This window comes from Oncorhynchus clarkii, chromosome 17, assembly GCF_045791955.1.
Source record: "Oncorhynchus clarkii lewisi isolate Uvic-CL-2024 chromosome 17, UVic_Ocla_1.0, whole genome shotgun sequence".
NCBI lineage: Eukaryota > Metazoa > Chordata > Actinopteri > Salmoniformes > Salmonidae > Oncorhynchus > Oncorhynchus clarkii.
Genome location: NC_092163.1, coordinates 30,141,053 through 30,157,875, shown reverse-complemented (window position 1 = coordinate 30,157,875; position 16,823 = coordinate 30,141,053). Strand labels below are relative to the sequence as shown.

At 40.9% G+C, this 16,823-nt stretch overlaps 1 protein-coding gene across 1 annotated transcript; it reads right to left on the bottom strand.

Moving 5' to 3' along the window:
- Positions 1-440: 440 nt before the first annotated feature.
- On the bottom strand, positions 441-13,673 carry LOC139370683 (cytochrome c-1). The gene is made up of 7 exons (XM_071110305.1): positions 13,513-13,673; positions 7,581-7,771; positions 7,180-7,306; positions 6,859-7,016; positions 5,631-5,791; positions 1,257-1,357; positions 441-769 (listed from the first exon to the last, which is right to left on the bottom strand). The coding sequence occupies exons 1-7, from the start codon at positions 13,591-13,593 to the stop codon at positions 665-667; spliced, it is 924 nt and encodes a 307-aa protein (XP_070966406.1). The 5' UTR covers positions 13,594-13,673; the 3' UTR covers positions 441-664.
- Positions 13,674-16,823: the final 3,150 nt, after the last annotated feature.

Here is a 16,823-nt window from a genome sequence, read left to right as displayed (position 1 = left end):
TTAAACAATTCCAAAAGCAAAACTTTCCCCTTATAAAATTCACCTAAATGTAAAAATTTACCTCAAATAATGCAAAATTTTTCAACTATAAAAATAAAGTTTCCTTGCTGGACAAGGATTATCCAGACTTTTAAGAATCCCTATATTGACGATATTATCTTCTGGCCGGTAAACTTTTAAGAGCCCACTTGCAGTACGTTTTTTGCAAACAAAAGGAAAGTTAAAATGTTAAAATGTGTAGAAAGTGTATGAACCACATCAAGATAAGAAATTTGTGGCATAGGTGCATTGCAGAACATGGTTTATTCGGTACACCAGTGTAATATTTACACAACAAAGTGTAGAGAACCCATGAGGTGACAGATTCCCAACAGCACAAGGTTGCAGGACTTGAGTCCCATCAAATAACAGGTTAACCATTAGACAACAAGCTGGACACGTTTCTTTCAATAATTTATTTTGTACAGTAAAACAGTATAGAGGTTGTGTTTACATCCTTTCCCGTTGGCAGAAAATAACTAATTGAGAGGTCACCCAGAAAGTGAATTAGGGCAACCATATCATAAATGCATGTGTTTTTTTTAAAAGGACAATCGCAAATCAGAGGGGTCAGAATTTTAGCCGAGAAGCAACATGGGCAGTCAGAATGCAGCTGTCTAGGTCTTTACTTTGGGGGTCTGTAAGCGATCTTCCTGCTCTTCAGCACCGACCACCTGTGTCTCTTCATGTAATAGACCAGGGGGATCAAGATGGCAGAGCCCATGAGCAGCTGGGGGAAGAAATTGTTTGAGTGAGATGGGGTCAATGTCAACTGTGAAAAGACAAATCCAAAACAGGGGATTTGACTTAGTGACTCCTTTCAAACATCTTATTTTATGTTTTAAAACATGACAAGTAGTGGTTCCAGACATATGAAATTGAATGTAATGAATATAATTTAAAAAGACTTGAGGGATCCAAGCAATGCCCCACATAGACCTACCAATTTTTAAGACTACAAAGGTATTGTGTCAAACAATGGAAAGGAATGTCCTAAATCAGGGATGTATTCACTAGAAACCAACCAAAGAAAATCCCAAATAGAGGGACTACCTGCATTTGTACCCCCCCCCATTATTATTTTTTTCTCCCATTGTTAAACATATTCTATTGAAAAACAGTTTGCACTATTGAATACACCCTAGATTGCAAATACATTTCTGATTACAAGCATTTCTATTACGGCAGTAGTGGTTGGCGCCTCCCTGCCAGCTTACCTTCAGGCCCATGCGTTTGCGCTGGTCGTGCTCAGGCTCGGCCGCCCACCGGAGGAAGGTGCACACGTCCTTGGCCACCTGGCTCATGGTGGCTGGGGTTCCTGTCAACACATGAAAATGGAAGGTTTTACTTCCAATGACTTCCAATGTGATCATCTTCTCTACTTTAGTTGAACGCACTGACTTAGTTGCTCTGGATAAGAGCATCTGATTAACTTCTTGAGTGTAGGGGGCAGGATTTTTGTTTATGGCCAAAAAAATGTACCCATTTGAAACTGCCTATTTCTCAGGCCCAGAAACTAGAATATGCATATAATTGTCAGATTAGGATAGAAAACACTCTAAAGTTTCCAAAACGGTCAAAATATTGTCTGTGAGTATAACAGAACTGATATTGCAGGCAAAAACCTGAGGAAAATCAAACCAGGAAGTGCTGTTTTTCCTGAAAGCTCTCTGTTTCATTGGATGCCTTGCCTCCATTTAAAAAGGGATATCAACCAGATTCCTTTTCCTATGGCTTCAAGGTGTCAACAGTCGTTAGACATAGTTTCAGGCTTTTATTTTGAAAAATGAGCGAGAAAGATAACATTGCGTCAGTGGATAGCTGGATGTTCGCAGAGTTTTGCTTGCGCAACAGAGTGGGGCAGCCATCGTCTCTCCCTCTCCTATTGAAAAAGTGACAGTCCCAGTTGATATATTATTGATTATATATTTTAAAAACAAACCTGAGGATTGATTATAAAAAACGTTTGACATGTTTCTGTGGACATTACGGATACTATTTGGAATTTTCGTTTGCGATGTCGTGACCACTCGAGCCTGTGGATTTCTGAACAAAGCGCCAAACAAATAGAGGTATTTTGGATATAAAAATAATTGTGTAACTGGGAGTCTCTTGAGTGCAAACATCCGAAGATCATCAAAGGTAAGCGATTTAATCTACTGCTTTTCTGACTTTCGTGACCAATCTACTTGGCTGCTAGTGTTTGTAATATTTTGTCTACTGAGATAGATGTTCTTACATAAACGCTTGTTATGCTTTCTCCGAAAAGCTGTATTGAAATCTGACACGCCAGGTGGATTAACAACAAGCTAAGCTGTGTTTTGCTATATTGCACTTGTGATTTCATGAAAATTAAATATTTTTAGTAATTGAATTTGGCGCGCTGCAATTCAGCGGGTTTTGATGAAAATTATCCCGCTAAAGGGATGGGTGCGTCAAGAAGTTCATGACAAAAATGCAAGATGTGGAATACACTGAACAAAAATATAAATGCAACATATGTTTCATGAGCCGAAATAAAAGATCTCAGAATTGTTCCATACGCACTAGAGGTCGACCGATTAATCTGAATGGCCGATTAATTAGGGCCGATTTCAAGTTTTCATAACAATCAGTAATCTGCATTTTTAGACACCGATTATGGCCGATTACATTGCACTCTACGAGGAGACTGCGTGGCAGGCTGACTACCTGTTATGCGAGTGCAGCAAGAAGCCAAGGTAAGGTGCTAGCTAGCATTAAATGTATCTTAACATAATCACTAGTTAACTAGTAATATCAAACATGTGTAGTTTATCTAGCTTGTCCTGCGTTGCATATTATCGATGCGGTGCCTGTTAAATTATCATTGAATCACAGCCTACTTCACCAAACGGGTGATTTAACAAGCACATTCGCGAAAAAAGCAGTTGTTGCACCAATGTGTACCTAACCATAAACATCAACGCCATTCTTAAAATCAATACACAAGTATATATATATTTTAAACCTGCATATTTAGTTAATATTGCCTGCTAACATGAATTTATTTTAACTAGGGAAATTGTGTCACTTTTCTTGCGTTCTGTGCAACAGAGTCAGGGTATATGCAGCCGTTTGGGCCGCCTGGCTCGTTGCGAACTGTGTGAAGACCATTTCTTCCTAATAAAGACAGCCAACTTCGCCAAATGGGGGACGACTTAACAAAAGTGCATTTGCGAATAAAGCAAAATCGTTGCACGAATGTACCTAACCATAAACATCAATGTCTTTCTTAAAATCAATACACAGAAGTATATTTTTAAACCTGCATATTTAGTTAAAAGAAATTCACGTTAGCAGGCAATATCAACTAGGGAAATTGTCACTTCTCCTGCGTTCATTGCACGCAGAGTCAGGGTATATGCAACAGTTGGGCCGCCTGGCTCATTGCAAACTAATATTCCATAATTTTGACATAACATTGAAGGTTGTGCAATGTAGCAGTAATATTTAGACTTATGGATGCCACCCGTTAGATAAAATACGTAACGGTTCCATATTTCACTGAAAGAATAAACGTTTTGTTTTCGAAATGACACTTTTTGGATTTGACCATATTAATGACCTAAGGCTCGTATTTCTGTGTGTTATTATATTATAATTAAGTCTATGATTTGATAGAGCAGTCTGACTGCGTGGTGGTAGGCAGCAGCAGGCTCATAAGCATTCATTCAAACAGCACTTTCCTGCGTTTGCCAGCAGCTCTTCACAATGCTTCAAGCATTGCTCTGTTTATGACTTCAAGCCTATCAACTCCCGAGATTAGGCTGGCAATACTAAAGTACCTATTAGAACATCCAATAGTCAAAGGAAATGAAATACAAATGGTATAGAGAAATAGTTCTAATAACTACAACCTAAAACTTCTTACCTGGGAATATTGAAGACTCATGTTAAAAGGAACCACCAGCTTTCATATGTTCTCATGTTCTGAACAAGGAACTTAAATGTTAGGTTTTTTACATGGCACACTTACTTTCTTCTCCAACACAGTTTTTGCATTATTTAAACCAAATGGAACATGTTTCATTATTGATTTTTATTGATGTATTATATTAAGTTAAAATAAAAGTGTTCATTGTTCATTCAGTATTGTTGTAATTGTCATTATTACAAATAAATCGGTATCAGTGTTGAAAAAATCATAATCAGTCGACCTCTAATACGCACAAAAATGTATCAAATTCTTCACACAAATTTGTTTACATCCCAGTTAGCGAACATTTCTCCTTTGCCAATGCATCCACCTGACAGATGTGGCATATTATGAAGCTGATTAAACGGCATGATCATTGCACCTTGTGCTGGGGATAATAAAAGGCCACTAAAAATGTGCAGGTTTGTCACAACACAATGCCAGTTGTCTCAAGTTGAGGGAGTGTACAATTGGCATGCTGACTGATGGAATGTCTACCAGAGCTGTTGCCAGAGAATGTAATGTTAATTTCTCTACCATATGCTGCCTCCAACTTCGTTTTAGAGAATTTGGTAGTACGTCCAACTGGCTTCACAACCGCAGACCACATGTATGGCGTTGTGTGGGCGAGTGGTTTGCTGATGTCAAAGTTGTGAACAGTGGCCCATGGCGGTGGGGTTATAGTAGCGGCAGGCATAAACTATGGACAATGAACACAATTGCATTTTATTGATAGCAATTTGAATGCACAGAGATATCGTGACAAGATCCTGAGGCCCATTGTCGTGCCATTCATCCACCTCATTTTTCAGCATGATAATGCACGGCCCCATGTCGCAAAGACCTGTGCACAATTCCTGGAAGCTAAAATGTCCCAGTTCTTCAATGGCCTGCATACTCACCAGTCACCAATTGACCATGTTTGGGATACTCTGGATCAGTGTGTACGACAGCGTGTTCCAGTTCCCACCAATATCCAGAAACTTCGCACAGCCATTGAAGAGTGGGACAACATTCCACAGGCCAATCAACAGCCTGATAAACTCTATGCGAATAAGATGTCGTGCTGCATGAGGCAAATGGTGGACAACCCAGATACTGAACCATGCCTATTTTTTTAAAAGCCATCTTTTACCAATAGATGGATATCTGCATTTCCAGTCATTTGAAATCCATAGATTAGGGCCTAATTAATTCATTTAAATTAACAAATTTCCTTATATGAAGTGTAAATCAGTAAAATCTTTGAATTGCGTTTATTTTTGTTCAGTAAATATCCAATATCAAATCGTTTTATTTAACCAGGCAAGTAAGTTCAGAACAAATTCTTATTTACAATGTCGGCCTACCCCGGCCTAACCTGGACGACACTGGGCCAATTGTGCGCTGCCCTATAAGATTCCCTATCACGGTCGGTTGTGATACAGCCTGGAATCGAACTAGTGCCTTAGACCGCTGCGCCACTCGGAAGCCCTTAGTCTATTAATCTATAACCAGAACCTAGACATTCAGTCTGGCATGTCAAGGGTCAAAATGGAGTCTTGCGAGTGATGCAAAAAAAAAAGAAAAGAGGAAAAAAAGAAGCACTTTCTGAATCGATTTATCATTATATTATTTCAAGTTAGTGATCCCTAGCAGAGGGAATCCTACTGACCGTCCTCAAACTCCAGGACCTCATTGTAGATGGGGGGAGCCATGCCGATGGCCTGGCCAGGGAAGTAGGGGTTGTAGTAGAGGCCCTCTCTCACCTCCACTCCAGCAGGGGGCTCACAGTAGCCTGTCAGCAGGGAGAACACATAGTCTTCACCTCCATGTCTGGAACAATGGAGAAAAACAACTTAGGACATAGCACTTGCAAGCTAAGGTACAATATCATGGTAGCAGTGGAGTGTCTTGTTGTGGATTTACAAAAGTATTATCCTGCTTTATAGACACTTAAAAAGATTTTTGGTGAAGTAAAGGTTACAATATATTCTACCTTGAATCTAACGTTTCGTTTACTGTCGATATTCCCAAATCACCAGATACTCTGGAGCATGGGTCTCCAACAGGTCAAGCGTAAGCTACCGGTAACCCACAGCCCACCTATGAGTAGCTCGCCAAACAATTCTGAAAATACATACATTGTCCACCGCAAACTGTCAAACAAATCGTACAAGTATCAGACACCGCAAGCTCCCATCTAATCAGTACCATTGACATTACCCCAACGCTGGTTAGCCACTATTGGCATAAAAAGCGAAACCTAACACTATCTGCCAATTAATTTCCAGCAATACTGCCCGCCTGTGTGGTGAGTACATTTGTCTATCACTCCGTGTGTAGCCAGTTGATGTGATAACCATTGTGTAGGTTGACAGATACTTTCCCAAAAACCTTATCAATTCAAATGTAGGCTTACCAGGCAGAAGTATATAATTTGTATCTATTATTTGATATTTATAAACTTTGCCATGAAATGAGCAGCAGCAGTGCGGAACCATCACTAGACCGCCACATTCCTCACGGGCTAGATGCGCAATTTAAGGGGAATTAGTCAAATCAAATCATTGTTTTTTTAAGGTCTGTAAGAAAACAAGTATTCTGAAGTGATTTAAGCATTGGCATGTACTCAGAACATCCAATATTGTTTCTCTATGAACAATTGTAATGTTGAGTGAAAAACAGAACATATTCTGATTATTATTTTACCAGGTATATTGACAGAAAACAGTGTCAAAGAGAAAGTAGTGCACTGAGGACCCAGGGAAGGAGAGAAGAACATGCCTATTAGAAAGCTACCAAAAAAAATGAGTAGCTCTGTGACAGGTTACATTTTTTTTTTTTTGCTCTCCTGCTAGAAAAGGTTGGAGAACGTTGCCCTGGAGTGAGCAACAGGGTACCTGGCATTGACAATGTAGCTGAGATCTGGGGGCAAGGCTCCCCCGTTTGCCACACGGGCAGCTTCTGGGTTTGGGTATGGCTTGGGGAAGTAGTCTGAGAGCTTTCCTGGACGGGTGAACATCTCTCCTGACTCGTCAGGGCCATCCACCACCTCAATCTGAGCAGAGAACAGACAGTGGTCAGTGACATGGAGAAGGACCAAGATGTCCCTAGAAACTGATAGGTCAGCTTTTCATTTTTCACTCATGATGGACACGTTCTAGCCAGTGACTGACAGTCCATGACCTTGTTTAATCTAATGGCCAAGGACAAACCCTTACCTCCTCAGCCAAAACCTTCACTTCGGCCTCTGTGTGCGACACTCCGACCAAGTTACGGAAGGCCAGGTACTCCATGCTGTGACACGCTGAACACACTTGCTTGTACACCTGATATCCACGGCGAATGCTGCAATATAAAGAATAACAGACATTACATCCAGTCCTCCTTTTCAGGTAAATATGGTCTAGCATGTAATAAGATTCCTTAAGAAAAATTATATTTCCTTAAAAAACTCTAAATGTCTCAAATCAAATTTCCTATTGCTAGCACTGGAAAAAGCATTGGTGATATAATATGATGTAACATGCAATTACACAAGATATGGATTGCCTTCATGTATGTATGGCCTTCAATTACACAAGTAATTGTATGGCCTTCATGGTTAGGAGTTAGCTAGTACCTGGCGTGGTCGAGGGCTGACAGCATGCCGCTGTGGGTCCAGGGGTAGTTGGGGGGATGAAGCTCCAGGTCTGAAGCCTTAACCGACTGCTGCAGCATCAGAGCCAGTCCGGCCCCTCCAGTTGTCAACACACCCAATGTTGTCAGGGCCACCTTCTTTGACCTGGGTAGACTGGCAAACGACATGTTGGCCTGTTGAGGAAGAGAGTTGACATAGAATGAATGTAGCTAGCTACTGACATTTGTCGTCCATTTGCTCATTTGACGTATTCGTCGCCTTCATTTTTGCCTTAACCAAAATAACCGTAATATTGTGGTCAATCTTTGTTGGTTCATGAGATCACTGAATATGCATCCCATGTCAAGGCAAAGGCATACAACTAAGCACTTATGAAACTGCCCTTCTATCCTGGGTTTCACAACAGATACCAAAGGAGTCAGCCTTCTAGCATCACAAGAGGACTCGGGTCGGCAAACAGCAACATAGATAGCATAGCTAGTGATTAATGAAGTTGCATGAAGTCGGTAGGATATCAATTTGCTATACTGGCTGGCAACGAATACCTTTCACAAGGATAATGATAACCACACACGAAACACCGAGAAACAAGCTCACGTAGTTAGGACGTTTCCCAGTTTGCAGCCTCAAAATACTGACTAACGTTAGCAAGTTTCTAATCAATTGTTTTCAAACTGGCTATCTAGCTACCGAACAACGTTAGCTATGTAAAATTCAAACTACCTCTGCTCTGGCTTAGTTACCATCTCAATGCTGGCTACCTGGGTCTTCCTTTCTAGCTTGCTAGGTAACCAATACTATAGTGTAAGGATGGGACAATTCACATCGGTCCCTGATTCAAATGTATTAGATACAAGTGCATCAGTCAGCAGACCCCAAACTGATCCAAACGTAGCATGCATGTCAGGAAAATCAATTCAAAACATTACAAATCACCAGTTCACAAAAAAAGTTTGCTCATATTATAATCTTTCTACCTTACGAAAATACCTAATATTTTGTGACAACCGATGCTTTCTCTCCTTCAGTGTCGAACTGCATTTAACTGTGTTGAGTCATTGATCTAAGTCATTTTGGATGCCGAACAACCACAGGCAACATCAGTAGCCTGGTCAAACTGTAGACGGCCTGTTCCTGATCTTGGACATCTACGTGGCACCTTCAGCATTCAAACCCTAAAAAGGCTTGTGTGATATTAAGCTTTAGTTGAGTAAACCCATGTACTGTTGACTAACCCCATTTCGTACAAATTTGCGCAACCGTTTATACGTTTATATACAAGCGTTGATTGACATGGTTAATGGCCCGATAATATTGGAGAAAAGTTGGAAAAAAAACAGACCTGTCGGCAGACTTTTCTTAGCGGATGTACAATCATTGCGAATTGAGTTATGGGGCGTTTCAAGCCCCGAAGTGTGCATAATTGTACACTCGCAAACTCGAACAAAAACCGAGGGCTGAGGGGATTACGTTGCGAACTTCTCTTGTTTGGCTAATCGTTTGGACCGACGTCCAAGATGGTGATGGGGATTCCCAAGGGCATAAGGCGAGGGTGTCTTTTGAGTTTGAAACGCAGCACTAGTCAATTGTACTGAATGCATTCATTTTTTGAGTCACCACTGCAAGCCATCATGACTCTCAAAAGCTGCCGTGTACTTCTCAAAATCAAATCTAATATTATTGGCCACATAACATCTGCTAACCATGTGTATTGCCAGTGTAGCTTAATGCTTGTGCTTCTAGTTCCGACAGTGCAATAATATCTAACAATTCCACAACTACCTAATACACACATCTAAGTAAAGGAATATAATAAGAATATATACATAAATATATGGATGTGCAATGACAGAGCGGCATAGGCAAGATGCAATAGATGGTATAAAAAAAACTGTATATACATATGAGATGAGTAATGAAAGATATGTAAACAATAAAGTGACTAGTGATCCATTTATTAAAGTGGCCAATGATTTCAAGTCTGTATGTAGGCAGCAGCCTCTGTGTGTTAGTGATGGCTGTTTAACAGTTGGATGGCCTTGAGATTGAAAAACAGCTTCTGTCTCTCGGTCCCATCCTTGGGTACAGGAACAATGGTGGCCATCTTGAAGCATGTGGGGACAGCAGACTGGGATAGGGAGCGATTGAATATGTCCGTAAACACACCAGCCACACATGCTCCGAGGACGCAGCTAGGGATGCCGTCTGGGCCAGCTGCTTTGCGAGGGTTAACAAGTTTAAATGTCTTACGTCGGCTACAGTGCAGGAGAGCCCACAGTCCTTGGTAGCGGGCCACGTCGGTGGCACTATCCTCAAAGCGGGCAAAGAATGTGTTTAGTTTGTCTGGTAGCAAGACGGTGTCCGTGACGTGGCTGGTTTTCTTTTTGTAGTCCGTGATTGTCTCTAGACCCTGCCACATACGTCTCGTGTCTGAGCCGTTGAATTGCGACTCCAATCTCTCTGTACTGACATTTCGCTTGTTTGCCTTGTGGAGGGAATAACTATACTGTTTGTATTTGGCCATAATCCCAATCACCATGTCATGGTTAAATGCGGTGGGTCACACTTTCAGTTTTGCGCAAATGCCGCCATCTATCCATGGTTTCTGGTTAGGGTAGGTTTTAATAGTCACAGTGGGTACAACATCTCCCATGCACTTCCTTATAAATTCACGCACCGAATCAACGTATATGTCGATGTTATTCTCTGAGGCTACCCGGAATGTCCCAGTCCGCGAGATCAAAACAATCTTGGGAGCGTGGATTCCGATTGGTCAGACCAGCATTGAATAGTTCTTAACATGGGTACATCCTGTTTGAGCTTCTGACTATAGGAAGGGAGCAAAATGGAATCGTGGTCAGTTTTGCCAAAAGGAGGGAGGGCCTTGTATGCATTGCAGAAGTTAAAGTAGCAGTGATCCAGAGTTGCCACCACGAGTACTACAGTCATTATGCTGATAGAATTTAAGTAGCCTTGTTCTCAAATTTGCTTTGTTAAAATCCCCAGCTACAATAAATGCAGCCTCAGGATATTTGGTTTCCAGTTTTCATAAAATCCAGTGAAGTTCCTTGAGGGCCGTCGTGGTATCAGCTTGAGGGGGATATATACACAACAATAACCAAGGACAATTCCCTTGGGAGATAATAGTCTGCATTTGATTTTGAGGAATTCTAGGTCAAGTGAACAAAAGGACTTGAGTGCCTGTATGTTGTTACAATTACACCATGAGCCGTTAATCATGAAACATACACCCCCGCCCTTCTTCTTCCCGGAGAGATGTTTATTACTTTCGGCGCGACGTATAAAGTATCCAGGTGGCTGTATCGACACTGACAGCATATCCCGAGAGAGCTATGTTTCCATGGAAAAGATTGTTACAATCCCTGATGTCTCTCTGGAAAGCAACCCTGGCCCTAATTTCATCTACCTTGTTATCTAGTCTGGACATTAGCGAGTAATATACTGAAGCAGTGGGTGGTGTGCGCACCTCCAAAGTCTGACCAGAAGACCGGAGATAACTTTAGCTCCGCTCTAAAAACCAGATTCACACATTATATAAACTCTTTATAGTGTTTTATTTACATTTTAGCGGTGAAAAGTTAGATCAGGTGAAAAAATCAGTTTGCACGCAAGGCTTATCTCCCCTTTCCCTATCACGCAGTAGGTGTCGCTTCCCCACCCGCCATTTTTAAAAAGACCCGACAGAGCTCATTGTCTTCTTCAATCATGCTTGCATCTTGCTGGAAAGGGAAGAAATTCAGCTTTACAATGGTATTCATATTAGTTAACCTGAAAGTATTATGTTTTTTGGGTGCTAAAATAAGGTAAATTGTATATTACAGCGCAATGTACAAAAGAGCGTAAGCTAACTAGAATTTGCTATGTTATTTTCATCTATGCCCTGTTAAATTGTGTTTTACCGGAATAAAAGTAAGCTAGTGCTACCGGAGACAAATCTGGATATGCATGCAGCACGGAGCATACAATAGATTTTATTTTGATTGTTCAGGTTCACCATCAGTAATAGTTTTGGTAGTTTTGCTTCAAACAATCAGTGTATTTCATAATCAATAACTAGCAGTTTAGCAATTTGTAAACTACTTAGCTTGTTAGCTAACACTTCAAGTTAATCCTTAACCTAACTCCTAAACTTAACCCCTAGCCCAGCTAACATTAGCCACCTAGCTAGAATTCATAGTAATTTTAATTTGTAACATATCATATGAAATGGGTGATGGACACAAATAAATTCATACCCGTGCTTGACCTGGACTGAAATAGTACTGTTTATAGGTGCAGGACAACCACAATGCTTTTGAGCTAATATTCAATAGGATTAACAGAAGATCAAGCAGTAGAAGGCGTGGTGCCGGTGTTGTGCCGAAACCCAATTCTTCATTGCTGCGACATGCTTGCTAGTTGAGATTTCTGATCACTTTCGGCTGCGTTTCATTTTATGTCGGTTTGATCGCAGGGAGGCACTAGTAATGTCTGCAGTTTTCGGTTTGACTATTTGTTCATGTGTATTAGTCCATAAATAACCACCCCCCCTATAAAAATCAAATGAAACGCAGCCTAACGTGATCAGAAATCTCAACTAGCAAGCATTTTGCAGCAATGAAGAATTTAGTGTGTGCGCATTCACGCGAAGGGGGTGGGGGTTCTGGCAGGGGGGAACTTTTCAGCACAACACCAGTAACATAAATTCACCCCATTCCGTACAAATGTGCGCAACCGCGACATTCAAACGAGGCTGCAAAGAAAACTAATGGGACTGTAGCGACTGTGTTGACTTCGAAATCTGGGGTGTGACCTACGTTTCTATTCAAACGTTGATCGACATGGTAATGGCTCTATAGTATTGGAGAAAAGTTGAAAGTTGACCCACCGTTACGTGTCATGCTGTAACATACAGCACGCATAAAGCAACTATTTGTCTTACAATCTCTCTCCACCAGGTGTAGCACTTCTCTCTACCAATTGAAAACAAGAAATGGACAGGGGTAAGGGGGATGGATATCTAGTCATTTTTTGCGTCATCACTGCAAGCAATCATGACTCAAAAGCCACTTAACTTCTGAAGATCACTTTAGCACTGCTCTAAAAACCCGATTCAAATTCGACACAAACCTTCAAATAGGTATGTAATAACACATTATATAAACTCCTTATAGTGTTTTATTTACATTTTAGAGGCGATAAATTGGACAGATTAAGTTTTTTTTTAAAAAAGCAGTTTCCCCACACGACATCTCCCCTTCTGACCATCACGCATTAGTTTCGCTTCCCGACCCGCTATTTTTCAAAACACCCGACGGAGCTCACTGCCTTCTTGAATCATACAGAAACGGGCAGCGTGGAGGTCTCGTCATTGATTTTGTTAGAGAAATGGTGCTTTACAATGGTAATATAATGAAACGGCAGGGAGCAGTTCTCGAACCCTCGACCTTCTAGCCGGAGGTCCGGCGCGCTATCGAAGTATTACGTTTTTGGGGCGAAAAAATAAGGTACATTGTACGGACCAAGGCGATGTACATGAGTGAGTTAGTTTACGTAACTCAGCTCAGGTGAACTCCCGTCCAAGTCAAGTACTGATACACACCATACTAAATGGATGTCTCGGATTTATGTACAGAGTATTACGAAATGCTATGAGACCGGCATCGGCACACTGCTTTGATTTTAAACGTAACATCACTATTATCAACCATCCACCACGTCAAATGTAGCAACGTTAGTTCGCACACTGAGTTGCACTTCAACATGCAGCTATCTACCTCACACTGGATAACATAATCATTGCTCGAGTGACCTTGTCTGTGTTAGCTAGCTACCCGACTAGCTGTCAGGGTGGCTTTGGAAATATTTTTTAGAAACGAACAAACTCCAAAACAACATAAACATGTCATCATACCCGAGGAGCCTTAATCATTTTTGGCGTGCATAGGAAGGCTCGTCCAGTCCCCGATAGCACGACCACTCGTAGTGCCGCCATCTTCTTGTCTTCTGATGCCTCGGAACGCTGCTGGATCCATTGCCCCTCCCCTTCCCTACAGAAAATTACACAAGACGTGTTTATACAACATTGCCACGTGTTTATACAAGTGTTTGACAGCCGATTTTGTGTCATATGTATCGACAATGTCTACATAATCATGTTTTATTGTTCGAACGAATGAAATATAGCGAATATCAGACGTTATTTGGAGTTTATTCATAAAAAGTTGGGAAGGCCATAATAAAAACGGTGACACCTATTGGTCGGGGGACTTTAAGATGACAAAACTATGTTTAACTGTTGAATTCTTCTTGAAATTATTGAATACTCTTATTTGGTCATACAGCCAGAAGTTGCAAGAGATGGCAGCATTGGTTTGTAAGCTTGTAGATAAGTGTAGTTTGTTTGTGCAGCAGCTGTCCTTCAATAACCCTCTGCCCTGGAGAGTGCAGGGCCTACTTTCCCCTCCCCAAAAAATCTAACATGCAGCCCAAGACTGTCATATTTGTAAATAAAAGGTACACTGGTATAATCATATGAAAATATTTGTTTTTGCATGTTTCAAGCATGATGTAGGTGACATATTGGGTAGACCTGAATGGTGAGATAGACCAGTAGATGGAGTCAAAGCCCCATAAAACAAGCTGTCTGGTAAAATTTGGTCAACAGTGTGCAAAATAGCAATGATTTGTCGTTCTGCTTTACAAGAGCTGTAATCTCCTTCCAGCAGTAGCGGTGTGTTGGTAAAAACACTGGGGAAGCCAAGCCCCCCCCCATATTACAACCTACACTGTTGTCATAATTGTCATAATTGCGTTGTTTGCTGTTAATTCATATGCCTTGTGACTGTGATCTAAAGGCCGAGACAATAAGAAGACAGTGGCAGAATAAATTCAACCACACCTTTATTTTATCACAAAACCAGATAGCAACTTCTGTCCGGTGATGTCCTTGACGCATATTGCATATAACAAACAGTTACATGACCTACAGCATGGTTAAGCAAGTTAATGTTTCCGACATTTTCGGATACCGCAAGTCGCAAAGGAAACAGGAGCTGTCTCCACTATTCCAGCACCATTTCAACTTCAACATTTCAACATAATCAAATCACCTCTGCTTAGTCTAACACAGTGACAACTAAAAGATACCAACATTTTTTTTGTCCAATCAACATAAGCTAAATATGATGTGGCTGTACATGGTTCTGATTTCTGTTTGCGCGTGTACGTGCATTCACTTATTTTTTGTTGTCCAAGGCTACCTGGCTAAAATGCTTGCTCGCTAGCCTAACTTCCATTCATGGACAACATTAGCTAGTTAATATTAGCCTTCTACATCTAGCTACTGTAATTATTGAATTTCTATCCACTCAGGCCAGTGTATGAATTAATGGTTGGATCGCTGTTATAACCATTGGCCAGTACGGAGAATTAAGTCAAACCACAAGTCCAAATCCCTATCTCCATCCATGGCTAATTTAGGAAAGGGACCATTTTTGCTAGCTAGCTAGCCACCGGAGGACAACCACACAACGAGATGCAACAATTCAAGTTGTTTCTGTGAAGGACGTATGCTCTTAAAGAGATTTGATAGGAGAGATGCCAAATCCAAGTTGGCTTCTCTTGACACTTATTTTTTTCCGCCACCATTCACAGTTGAGCTCGCTCAGTTTAGCTCAATGCTGATTGGCTAACTTTTTATACTTTTTTTGTCAAGGGAGGCCAAATGCTCGCTGGCTTCCCTTGCATTCAATGCTACTTGCGGTAACAATGTCATACTCGTTTGGACCAGACCGTATCAGATAGATGACCTACACATAGAGAGACAGAGGGGCGCTGTTTCACTCGTTTGGATGCGTTCTCCTCTGAGATACATTCTGCCTCTTGTGAATTGAATGAAAATTATGAAGCCCAGAGAGAAGCTTGCTTCCATTGAATACACACCACTGCCTTCCATGAAGGGTATTTTTACATTTTGAGTAATTTAGCAGACACTGGAGCGATTAACCAACATTGCATTTAGTTTTTTCAGTTAAATTACTTTAAATGTATTATTATTTATTTTTTTGTGAGCCCAACACGCCATTTCTCTACAGAGAAATTAACAACCAAAAATATGTGGGATGCTGGGCTGAAGGGAGTTTTCATTAAGCAAATATTCAACCTAGTTCAGGGCAGAAACGTGGTAATTAACTACAATGGAAGAGATGGAGGCTCGCACACTGTCAAGAAAAATAATACATCCAATACTGAGGCTTGGATGCAAAATAAAGATGTTAAATCTATGATTCAGTACCTAGTACAATAGAGTGCATGATCTATATTTTATACAAAATATACAAAAGCAGACAGAGAAATATCATAAATTATTGCTTTTACAAATGCCATTTGAACATTTCCTCAGAATAAATAACACAGGATTGTAAGAGTATAGATCTAGAGATACCACCAGATGGGGGTATTGAACACCAGTGGGAGGCAAAATACCAGTTACAGAAAACACTTCAATAACAATTCTTCATTGTTACGCAAAAGTTTTATCTGCTGTATAGCACAGAAGGACATGGAGGAGACAGGTTGACCGGACTCTGAAAAGTTAGGTGCAATAGGGGATTTAGGGTAATTTCTCCTTGCAGCACTCTTGTGTTCTATAATACCTGTTCTTATCTGTCTACGGGTTTTGCCCACGTATTGCTTATTGCATGGGATAAGGTATATGACGTTAGAAGAGCTGCATGTAAGGAACTGTTTGATAGTGTATTGTTTGCCAGTGGCAGAGCTGCTCAATTCGCTAACTTTTTTTTTTACAGGAATCCCTACATGTCATACAACTACGGCAGGGGTAGTAGCCAGCCACCTCATCCAGTCTTCCATCATTTATTTACAGGGGGACATGAGTGTCAGCCCAAACAATGAAGTCCCTGACATTCCTGGCACTGTAGTGTGAAAAGAGAGCAGGGTCAGAGAAAATCTTTTGACAAGCAGGATCAGCCTTGAGCACATTCCAATGTTTCTAAACCGCTCCATTGATGTCATCACTCAAAGGAGAATATGTAGTGGAACAGACACATGAATGTTTAAAAAAAAACTTGTATCCCTTCTGGTTGAGGTCTCATCAATGGTATGTACTCTACCGAGAGCATCATCAAGTCGTTATTTACAGTATAAGCGGACCTCAAATGGTCTATACATTTTCATAGCCTAATTTTCAAAGTCTGTTTTACC